This window comes from Amblyomma maculatum, chromosome 4 (genome assembly GCF_055883805.1).
Source record: "Amblyomma maculatum isolate TAMU_Amacu chromosome 4, ASM5588380v1, whole genome shotgun sequence".
Taxonomy (NCBI): Eukaryota; Metazoa; Arthropoda; class Arachnida; order Ixodida; family Ixodidae; genus Amblyomma; species Amblyomma maculatum.
The window spans coordinates 95,835,931-95,848,151 of record NC_139347.1 but is presented as its reverse complement, the minus strand read 5'-3'; the positions used below and the strand labels follow the sequence as shown (position 1 = coordinate 95,848,151).

Genomic DNA, 12,221 nt, shown 5'->3' with positions numbered 1-12,221 from the left:
AAATGAAGTGGGCTGGCATTGATAGAATGCCAATTCCTGGCTACAAAAAAGGAAGAACAAGAGGAAGAACCGAAATACAGGTATCGCCGCCACAGCCGAAACGGCCGAGGCTCGCAACTACAAATCACGTGACGCGCAAGGGATCCAGGAGGCTGACAAATGCGAATTATGTTGACCGTTTGAATGCGGTAGTCGGTTTTGGTTTGGGCCTGCAGCGCCTGATATACGAGCTCGGAACACTCTAAGTGCGTATCGAATGAAGATCATGACACGGCACACACCTGCGAAGTATTCTCCGCTCCCCGCGCCCCAGCAATCACAGAGTCTCCTCTTGCATCATAGTGTGCTTCATCCTACCCTACTAAATAGCAGGAGAAAACAGTTTGATTTCGACCAGAAGGAACAAAAAAAAAAAACTTCTTATCACAATATCTCAGCAATAATTCGACCTTTTGCTGCCAGATATGCGGCGACAGTGTCACCAAATGCCGTTTATTAGATTTTGATAGCAGATTTGGGTTTCCTTAGTATCCCTTTAAAAGTACTTTTATTCTTTGATCTTGCTTGATCTGCTTTTAAGATGCTTTCCAAAAAGAAATCGCACAGCTGAAGACGCCACCATGCTTGTAGCGGCACTTCTACAAGAAAAATAGTATCTGTAATATATACATATATATATATATATATATATCATCAGGCTTATTGAGTTGAATACATTCCATTTTATTTAAATCTACCTTAGTACTCTGAGTTATGGTTGTAACAAAATCTATGCTCTTTAATTAATTGATTTCATGCTCTGCTCGCTACAGGCAGCGCTGTAGTCATGTTCATAGTGTTGAGTTTTTTAACTATGAGTCATACTCATGATGTCGGGTCTTGCAGACTCATATACCATTGAGAAACAAGACTATCATGTAGAAAAATTAAATTTTAAATTGTTTGCTGCGTTTCTCGGCTCGACAGCTGGGTATTGGTTAATTTGGGGAGGGAATCCTCGTGTGATGTAAGAGAAATAAAAGGTCGTTGAAAAAGTATGTTGACTGTCCCTTCACACTTTAACTGCCAATTTAATTTTAAATTTAAATGTACCAAATTCGCTAATTTTTTCTTTAGGTAGTCATAACTTTTTTGTGCAATTCAGGTCCTGAAAATGTATTACATGATTGGTTTCTGGTTAGAGTCAGCACGAAAATTTAAAAAAAGAACCAACTGCTATTAGGGTGGCTTTCTCTCAATACGTGGCGTTGTAGTGGTTCATGACGTCTTGAAATAATAGGTACAGTCTTTGTCAAAAGTATACGGCCCAAGGATATTTGCTCTAAGCCCAGTAACAAGGCTCGTAAAGTTACTCCAGCGTTCGAAATCTTGTAGATCGCAAACCTTTGCCCTTATTCTCCTCTAGCTTACATTCATATTCCAGTTTTGCTGCCAGCAGCCACGTTACAGAGCTCAGAAGCGAACCTCTTGGGCCGTATACTTTTGGCAAAGACTGTACATATTCGATGCAGTACACTGTAACACATAGAAAAGTGTGCAGACATTGCTTCATCCTACAACACAAATAAGTTTTCACGATGAGTAGTCAGGCGACTACTCATCTCTTTGTGTGGTAGATCTTGAAACAAGGTACTGCGTGAAGCCCAACTTAGCAGACGTAGCACTACGTTTCAGTCTCCGTTGCTCTCATCGTCATCTGAAGCAGTATTCAGCTCAAAACGATGTCAAGAGTCGCTGTCTGACACTAACTTTCAATTGCCAGCAGCACTACTGTCAGAAGTGCTCCAAAAAAGCACCTCTTTTTTATTGAAATGTCACCTTCAGCGGCACTCTTTATGTGCAGCGCCATTCTGAAATGAATCGCCAGGCTTAAGCTTGAAATATGAGCGAAAGGCACAAAATGCAGTTCTTAAAGGACATCTACTGCCCTCTAGGATTTAAAATTGCAGCCAACTCAAATGACAACCGTAACACGTATTTGGAAGCAGAAGCAGGTCAACAACGGCCCGAACAAGTGTGACACATTACAAACACCTGTGAGGAGTACAGCTCGTCAGCGTTGTCGGGTATAGGATTAAAGGGGTAGAGCCATCGTTTTTCTTAGCGTATTTGTGCGTTAGAATTATGCATAAGACATTAGTAGACATGGATAACTGCGTGAAATTCATCTACACTCGGTAAATAATTTATAATTGTATTTCTTCTGCCAGACAATTTCGGTTTCAAGCTGCCAAAAGATGGCTATGACATCACAAGTGAGTACGATATCATGTCAGGTGCAAAAAAGCAGCATTGTAATAGCTTTTTGTCCAGTCGGTGTCGTTCCGGCTTGTGGTGTAGCTTGACATTCTAGGTTGCATGAATTAAATATGCAAAGCAATGAGCAAATTGCAAGTTTGTATGCACCACGTGAACTTGTACTCACTTGCAATGTTGGAACTTTCATTTGACAACCTGAAACTGAACCTTAAACTGCAGAAATAAAAAAAGTAATAACAAATTACTTATTGGGTGCTGGCACATTTCTTGTGGCGATCCTTGTGTACTAATACATACGCACAGTTTTAAAGCAAAATTCCACTAGAAAAATTTGATGTCTATAACACTGTTACACTAATAATGCAAGAATTAAAACTGCCGATTCTTAGGGTGAAACGGAGCAGCAGTGAAGGTGAGGAGCCAGGGAATTTTGCAAGCTAACGGTGAACTTGAAGGGCCAAAGATTTAAAGTTGATGGGAAGTGAGGAAAGGCAAAATTGAGGGCATTTGTCCATATCTGGTATTGAGCAACTAATGACAATTATTGCAACATTATGTTTTTGCTGCAGAACTTTTCCTATTGGACTCTTATGATCCTTCTAGGCTTTCCCTAAGCACCAAAAAGGAAGGGTTTCAAGGTTTCCGTGTGCAAGCCATGCTCATAGCTGCCTAATACTTACATGAAACTTCACGGCAGTGACACTGCATGGATGTGTGCGGCTCACATAGATCATAAAGGTTCTTTTTCACAGCTGTACAAAAGCATGCAGGATGTAAAATACAGGCCAGTCACCAACACGTCCTCTTCTCGGTTTCCTGTGAGACAGGTGTGTGAGTATGCGTGTGCTTTACAGCCTCCTGTTATACCTGCAAAATAAGTTTTCCACTTCAGTGCAGAGTCCTGCTTGCGGCCAGCACAAGTTCTTTTTTCTTGAAGGGTTATAGATGGGATAAGAGCAAAAATATTTGGAAAAAAAAAATGCTCATTCGAACATCGCCTTTACTACAGCATTAGTGCATGCATCCCGACTTAAAACGTGTCGTTTTGGTACCATTGTCAGCGCTCCTACTTTATATAGCAGCAGAAAGATGAGCCATAGCTTTTGCATGACAGCAAGATTTTCCTCAGGTTAATACCATTTACTAGTTCACTACTTTCAGTCAAAAACCAGGGTTATTTGAAAGTTCTTTGTAGGCAACGTTATGACATTCGGTGTATGTAGGATAGGTATGGAGGCAGAGCACATGTTCAGGTTGCAGACTGAGGTGCCACAACATTTTTATTTATTTTTTTTTTCTGCTCTGTATGCAGGCTGCACCAGCAGTTTGTCTACCCGTCCGCCTACCTGCCTCCAGCCAGTTTGATTCTGCCGCCGCACCCTCCACTGTCGCCAGCCACGGCCGCCTTCTACGACTACGGACCACCACCATTTGGAGCTGGAGCTGCCGCTGCAGCTGCCTCGGTGAACCACGCTGCTGCCGCTGCAGCAGCAGCCGCCGAGCTGGGCTACCCTTTCTCGACGAGTCCATCAACAGCTGCCTTGGCCGCAGCCGCAGCTGCCAGCTACCTGGCCCCGCCTCCTCCGCCCACAGCCACGCACCCTGGTGGGGCTGCGGCAGCAGCCTACTACACCCTGCAACAGCCCCTGGGGGCAATGACCGGAGGTGCTGCTGGCTCTCTGGGCCTGCCCTACGCCGCCACCCAAGCTCAAGACACCCGACTACAGTGATGGGTGGCCTGCTGCAGCCGCCACCCGTTACACACAAGACAAAACATTCAAGCTAAACCAAAGCTGGGGACTGGGAGATGGTAGGAAGGCAGCCTTGTGAAGCCATTTGTTGGCTGCGTGTGTGTGCCATGTTCTACTGGGATTCTGAGAGAGCAGCAGTCTGACGTGCCTCTGGGGAATTGTAGTTTTATTTTTGCTGTGGGTATCTTTTTGTGATGTTATCTAAGCTTTTAGGGCAAGCTCCTTGCTGGCAGTTTAGTGAGAAAAGGCAAAGTCTAGTGGAAGAATTTTTTTTCTTAATCGAGTAGGCATGACCTTTGTTGCTGTACCACTTGCACAACCTTTAAAGCCTTAAATTTAAATGTCAATTTAAAACTAAAAATGGAAAGAGTGTAAGCTCTAAACCTATTCTACTTGCCCATTTCGACTAGTCCAAGGAAATAAGCTGCACCATCTTTGCTCAAGAAGCCGTTTAAGTTAATATTTGGTCGTTAATTTCTTGGAGCTGAGTAGGTTGCAGATCAAAATGGCTATAGCAACCTTTTGTACCTAAGTGTGTTACCAACCTGACAATTGTTGTGGATATGCAGCATAAAGTTTCTGGCAAATTGTAAGCAGCTGGTCTAGGTAGTCCTTTTTTTTTTTTTTTTTTTCCTAATTCCTGCTACAGTTAATTAAGCGCCAAACACTTGCAGGTACTTGCTCAACTTCTCCAAATAGTGCCACCTTTATGGTCCAGTGGCCACACCAAAGCCATGGAGATTAACACCTGCCTGCATTTTTGTGCTGCATTTATTATTATTATTATTAGTGAAGAAAGCCAGTCAAGCTTGGGCCATTATTACCAACCTTAGGGTTCATAAGAGCCTTGTAGTTATCACTCAGGCCATTGCATAATTAACTGATTGGTATATCTGCACCTGTCTCTACCTTTACATTGGGAGCCCAGGAGTGACCTTTACCTCTTGATGCTTTCATCACTGGGTAGTGTACTTGGATACCTGATAAGGAAAGCTTTTTGAATGATAACTACCTCTGAAGAGTTCGATTGTGAGCTTGCATTAATGCAAAACTGACAAGGGCAGAGCATTGCCACTGCTGCTATGTCAGCGTGGATTCGGCACTCTTGTTCCACGTTGTCGAAGACAAGGAGCTTGTACCTAGCCAGTAACAAAAGTCTGGGTATTCCCCGAAAGCAAGTGCAGCCCACTTTCCAACAGTTCCTCAGCACGTCACTGCATGTGTATCCCCAGATGAACATGTGCACCTCGCAATTGCAGGTTGCCTTAACAAGGAGCAGCAATTGGCAGTAATACGAAGGCACAACTTCGCTCATCCCTGCGGCACGGTTAGGAGACCTCTGCAGTGTAGAGGAGGTGCTCCCCGGTTCTGCCACAGATTTTGTTGCAGTGCCTCCGCGGGCAGCTGCCGCACGAAACAAACATACATACACAAGACACAAACCGCTTAATACACTCTAACATGCATGATGACTGCCCTGCATATGAAAGGGGCATGTGGTAATACTTCACGTGATCATGTTGCTACAAGTGTACGCGCAAGTTGCAGATGCCGCCAAAGTGCTCCCTGCCTGCATATGCATTATTTCATGCTGTTTCTAATTTTCTCGCTTGACCGCTGTTCGGTAGCACTTTGACAGGACTTTGTCATTTGCAAAGGCCGTGAAAGGAGGTTGCCGTGAGCCTAAGAATAGCTTGGTGCACTTATTCAATTCACAAATGTTGTTGAATGATTTGTGTGGATAACTTATTGCAAAGAAAAACAAAAAGGAAAGCAAAATTTTTGTTTTAATGGTTGCTGATCTTTTCTTCTACCAATTCTCGCTGCTGTTATTGTTGTTTCAAATGCGCTCTCTTTTACACATGTAGTGCAGGGGACACAGTTTGCGTCTCGGCATCTGTAGCTTTATATCGCCTGCACACAGACTTCATCCCATACTCCCTGTTCACTCTCAGTGCCTTGTCTGCTAGTTAAAAAAAAAAAATGATGAAAAAAGGGGAGGGGGTTTATCACCATTGAAAACTGTTCACTGAAGTCAATTTCCACTTGGCGAGATAACTCTTCTCGTCGTATGAGTGCACGACTGTTATTCCCTCGTTTGTGCTTATCGCAGAAACATCGCGTGTACAATGGTGCTGTCAGTAGACTTAATGCTTGAAGTGCAGTTCATAGCACTGCTATCCACTGTGTTATGGGCTGTCCTTTAGTTTGTAAAACATGTGGCTTTATTTTAAGATGAAACTGGTGCTAGCTAGCTACAGGAGTCTTACAGCTGTATTTGGAGCACCAGTGATCACATGATCACACAGAAGGGGAACAGTACAGTGGAGGTGCCGGTGGCATGTTCCTTCCTTTTTTTTTTTTTTCGCTAGCTCACAAGCACACTATTTAAACACTGTCTAGGTTATATAAGATGCCACCTCATTGTGATAACCAAATGCTCTTGCATGTTGCTGCTCATTGCTTTCTTTTTCCATGTTTTGCCAGTCATCTGTGCATCACCTTTTGAGAGATGCGCATCCCAGAAGTGTGGGTGAAAATTACACCTATTCACGAGAGGGTGCCGGAAGAGTTGGAAAACAGGCAGCCAATTTTGCTCACAAGAATTGAGGTTAGCCGGTAGGAAGTGAATCTTATAGACTGAGTAACCAAGGCTAGGTTTATGATGTCGACCATTTGCTGCAGTCGAGCATACCAGCACTCCTCCAGAAAAGAGAGCACAGCCGCTCAAGTCAGCAACGTCGCAACTTAGTCAGTGGTGACAGCAAACTCGAAAGGCATATAACTGTAGCTCTACAGCTCATCCGTCCTATAACACATTTATTCCGAAGTCATGCAAAAAAGCGGACGAAAGTAGGTGACACTGCACTGTAATCTCCCCCCCTCTCTCCCTCTATATATATATATATATATATATAATGTAAACGCTAGAAACCAAAGCGATGTTCTGTCTGCAGATGTGACTGTGCTTTACTCAAGATGAGATATGTAGTTAGGATGAATCATATACTTCCCTCCCAGAGATAGAATTAAGCTGCCTTTGCATTCAAGCCTCCGGCTGCAGCCTTCTTGCCACACGCGGAAACCTACAGGGTCTTTCTCGAATGCCTTAACAAGCTTGCAAGGAAAGTGGGCCTGCCGTCTCGTCACGGCAGCAGAAGTAGCTGACGCGAAAGGCAGCGTCTCATGAACAGTGGATCTCACCCCGCGTTTTTTTTTTTTTTTTTCTTGAGACATTGTTGTTTGTCTTCTTCTTGTCGCTCCCCTGTTTAATTTAAGTATTTATTTTATTTATGTTTTCCTCTCCCTCACCCCTACCCTCTTGCCCATGCCCTTCATTTTTTTTTTTTTTTTTAAAGAGTGTATACAGGGGGAAGCACAACCTGCTACTACTGTTCAGAAGGGTGTGTGTGCACGCGCTTTGAACTGCAGCAAACACACGGTCCACACATTTATGCCACGGGAGTGAGGTTAAATGCAGAGCTCACTCATGTTCACTTTGTCTGCAGTCACCCATTCCCTGTCGCGCTGTGGCGTCTCACTAACAACAGCCCTGCCGGCTTGTGCGCACAGCAGCCATATATGGAGCATTTACTGACTGAGAGATATCAAGTCCTAATGTTTATATACTGTGATGGCAACTTCGGCATTCAACGGCCATTCGAAGTACTTGTTTATTAAGACAGTCTTGCAGCCACTTGCATCATCATTTGTCTGCTGCTGGAAAATCAAAAAGCAGTACACTAAGCAATAGCGCGCTCACTCCTGATCATTGCCTTGCAAGCTGCTAGTATCCTCATGCTCAAAGCATTTGTGCAGATCTAATCTAATTTAATCTAATTTGTGCAGGCCCATGTGGCAGAAACCAGTTAGCAGCAGCAGCAGTTGGTGCCGTCACGTGAATCTTTGCTCAGCACTAAATGTGTGCATTTTTCCAAGACGTTGGGAACAAGCATTTCTTCTTTGTGCCATCGTTGCCTTGCATAAAGAGCGCCCAAAGAAAAAGTTGCAGGTGTATGGGTGGAACCATGAGCGAGGTGGTGTGGTACTGCATGCAGCCAGCGCGTTAGTGCTGTGTTGATGTTACTGGATCTCAAGTGACTCGCACAGAATGCTGAAGAACAGCTAGCTCAAAAAAAAAAAAAAAAAAGCCCCTCCCTGTCCTGCATTCCTAGTGGAGTGAATGTGTGTTTGCTGCAGCGGCAGCCCTTAGGCAACTGGGAGGCCATCCCACAGAGGTTGTGCAGCCCCCTCCAAGTCGAATCCAAGCTGGTCTATGTAACAGAGGTGAATGGTGGTGTATATTTTACGAGGAGCGAGAGAGAGGAGGAACACTCATTGTTAGAATCTTCTAACCAGTCAGATTTTATACTGAGCCTCATGGACATCGATCACATTGTCACAGAGCAATCAGGTCAGAGAAATTCCATCGGATGTCTTTTTTTTTTTTTTTTTTTATCTGCATGCCATTTACTTATTTTTATCAAAGCCAACTTTTTTGGGACAGTACTCTGTTCCATTTTTATATTGCGTGTTGCCTTCAAACATCATATCAAGATTTGATCACAAGGGTTTTTTTTTTTTTTTCTTCAATTCTGTGCCTTATTGGGTGACAATCAAGCAGTGGTTATTGTTGGTTGTGTGCTGACAATCGCAGATGTTTTCAATTGGTAGCTACAAAAGACTACAAATGTCTTTACTAGTTAAACCAGCATTATAAGGAGCCGAGCCTGCCTTAACTATAGGATTAGGAGTAGGAAAGAATAGAGTTCCTGTGCATTTCTTTCCTTTTTTTCTTTTTTCTTTTTTTTTTTTTGCACAAAAATTGTTCTAGTCAGTGTGTTTTGTAATGGACTGGATAAACTGTGCCATTTCAAATGCCAATTTTCAAGAGACAGAGATCTTCATTGGACCAGTGTGTTAACGCAGAACTGTTCACATGAACAATAGCATGACGTTTTACTGGCACTCTGGAGGGAGAAATGAAAACCTGCGTTGATTGGCATTTCCTCTACTGTGCGCTTAGTTTTGTTTTCGTAGAATAAGGAAACTGGAGCACGTGAAACATGGCGCACTCGTACATACGCACAGATACTTAGCTGTTTAATACACAAGCACAAGTGACAAGGCAGATAACCTGCTGTGGTTATCCTATCATTTACCTGTAAGGAACTCCTAAAAAAAAAAATTATAAAATGAACGAGATATGATAAAAGCCCTACCTTGTTCCATTTGTTCTCAGTTGACCTGATTGTGATATGTATCCTATGAAATTTCATAATAAAGTCCTGTACACTTGGTTACATACAAGGATCCTGTTTCTATTTCGAGCTGCTTACATTTTCCCATGAGCAAGCTACTTCTTGCTCTGGGCATACAATGAATATTATTGCACCATGATGTTGATGAGAAACACACATGCACGTGAGCTGTTTGGCATTTAGTGCGCAGTGCAATTTAAGTAAAATTAGCTTTTACCGTTTGGTATAGATTCCACGCCAGTTGCAAAATAAGGAGCCCCAAAAAAGCTGTATTTCCTCCTGGTGACAATTATTTATTTGAGCCACACACTGAATCAAAAGGGGCTGAGTGTAGATATAACTTAAAGAAACATTGCATAGTCACAAGAGGTGACTCAACATAGTGATGTCACATGTCTATGTGCCATTTTCTTTTCATTCTCTTGAATTTGTACAAGCCCACCCAATTACATGCTGTTGTCAAGTGCCAAACACCTATTAAAGTGATAGCTGTGTGATATGATAGTTATAGGAGATCATACCTGCTTGTGTGATGGTTCCGTCTAAGACAAACTAGCACCAGCTGCTTTGGCAGTGCTTTTTTAATCTTGTCGAACGAATTATGAATTTTCAAAGTTGCAGACTATTTATGTAAGACAAGGATTAAATATATTTCAAAGGGGGCCCATTTTGAATTGGTGCTGTTGCTTGTCAGTGTGATGAGTTGTTGTAAAGAGTTATGTCAGTGGCCATCAGCTTGTAACCAGTTTGGGTGATTAATTGGAATTCTTTGGATACATCATTATGGTGGAATTGCAGTTGCTGGTAAGGTCACTGGGATATGAATGAAGCAAAAGCCAAATGTGCTCAGCGCTTATTGCTGTCTACCGGAATGATTTCGGGGTTGATAATGGTTGTACAGCCCCCTTTAGTCCCTTTAGTACAGCCCCCTTTAGCCCAATCGATTCCACTTTATTCAATCCATAGGTTTTGATCAACTGCGTGATTACAGATGAACACAGTAGATAGTGCTGACTTCTCACAGAACCACACAACCAATGCCTTATCGTTTTTTTTAATGCAAGAATAAAATCCGGTCGGTGTCAGCGTCAGCATTGTGAATGAGAAATTGCGGACATGACGTTGGCAGGTGGCTTCTGGCAGCATGGCGGAGCTCTGATTCTTCTGTGGTTTGTGCAACTTTTCAAGGCAACTTGATATCAAAAAGTATGGAGGAGCTGCGAACTATGGTTGCGCATTTGAGATGGGAAAGTGGAATAAGAACAGACTTTCCAGTGAAATAGAAGTTTTCACCATCACCACTCCAGCGCTCTCGGATGCCAACTCAGGCGCTCTAGTCCTAAGACATGCAGGCGCGTTCAGATGGCTTGGTTAAAGCACGTCGGTTGGTCGCCTACAGCCTGTAGCTGCATAATGTGCTACCTTAGGAGCTGAACACTACTGCGCATCATACCCTTAAAGGCTGAACTTGTGTCTGCCATAATTTTTTTTTTTTGCTATGTTCACTACTTCATGATGAATCAGTTTACCTTTGCAGGTGATGATGTTTACAAAGTAAGAGTTTATTTTAACGAATCGAAAGTGTCTATGCAAGAAAATTGTTCTAAGATGTGTTGGTAGGTGTGCAGCAATTAAAAGGGATAGGACACTGGAATTTAGGTATGCAATTTTTTCAGCACAATGGGAAGCTTCCTGTCTGAAGTGGAAGGGTTTATAGCAGTTTTAGAAACACCGCAGAAAAACTTTACCGCTATTATTTCGTGCGCCCATGTCTATGTAGGCAGTGAGCAGCAACCATGATGATGATGTACTGGAAACTAATATAAATATTGCCTTCCAGACAGTATTTAGACTTTTTAAGTGTAGTGTAGCATCCATTTTCCACACCCAAGGTTGTTACAACACAGGAACATAAGCCTTTTCAATGAGAGTTGTAGTGGGCCATAGTTATGGAGCATTATACCATGATGGTCACCGCTTCATCTAAGGAATTCAAAACACAGTGGCACTGTCTAGTGACAAATGCTAAAAGCACAACGTGGGTGTTTTTTTATTGAAGGGTACACTGAAGAGAGCGAGAGATATAACAAAATATGGCAAGCACTCCTTAAAGAAAACAAAGTGGTTTTCCTGAGACATGGTAACATGGGTTACTAGAGTGATAATAATGGCATCTCGCTGCAAGAAGTCTATTCAATTGGTTTTATGCAATTTTTAGTGCCAAATTAAAATTACAAGTCCTCGCTTCTTGGATACTGTAAGTGCCTGATTTGTACCACGTGAAGCAAGATCTTTTCATTTCCACAATGACCTTGTGACCCTTTTTTAATCACTGTTTTGTCCCTTGGAGGGACAAAACAGGAGGTGTGGAGGGAGTGATAGCTCTCTCTTGAGCTTCATATTCATAGGGACAGCGCTAAATATATTTCTGTCTAGCCAGAATTCTTTGTAGTCAAGTTCTATATTGTGTAGGGTGGCTCTGAAATTTAAGCCTTTTACCCTTTGTATGACAGCAGGATGCATCTATTCCACTAGCTTCAAGCAATGCACCGAAATACCATATTTTTGCATCCGGAATACCAATGAACTATCAAACAACTGGCCTGTTTCTTTCATTTGTTTGTCAGGGCCTGTTGATGCTCCGTGCAAGATTACAAGTCTGGCTGTACCATGCAATGACCACCATTCTGGCGGTGAAAAGATTAGGAAACATTCTTCAGCTTTATAGCTTTTTCCTGTCAAATGCACAACAAATTATGCAAGTGGCAGGGGCTCCCCTATCGGGAAATGGGAAGGGGTAGTTACTGCTGAGCATAAAGGAGCATACTTGTTCAGTATAAAAAGCAACCTTGGTTACCAAGTAAGGGTGCCTTCAAGGGAAAAACAAAAACTGAGATCAGCAGGAATAGCAAAGCCCAATTGACCAAATTTTCTCGTATCATGATGGCTG

At 42.7% G+C, this 12,221-nt stretch overlaps 1 protein-coding gene across 1 annotated transcript in view; it reads left to right on the top strand.

Annotated features, from left to right (window-relative positions):
* LOC146191700 (RNA-binding protein 38-like) overlaps positions 1-9,320 on the top strand; it is a 104,525-nt gene extending 95,205 nt beyond the window's left edge. Inside the window, exon 4 of the mRNA XM_084602217.1 lies at positions 3,572-9,320. Within this exon, the coding sequence (XP_084458343.1) occupies positions 3,572-3,989 (418 nt within the window). The 3' untranslated portion in view covers positions 3,990-9,320. The remainder of the gene's footprint in view (positions 1-3,571) is intronic.
* Positions 9,321-12,221: the final 2,901 nt, after the last annotated feature.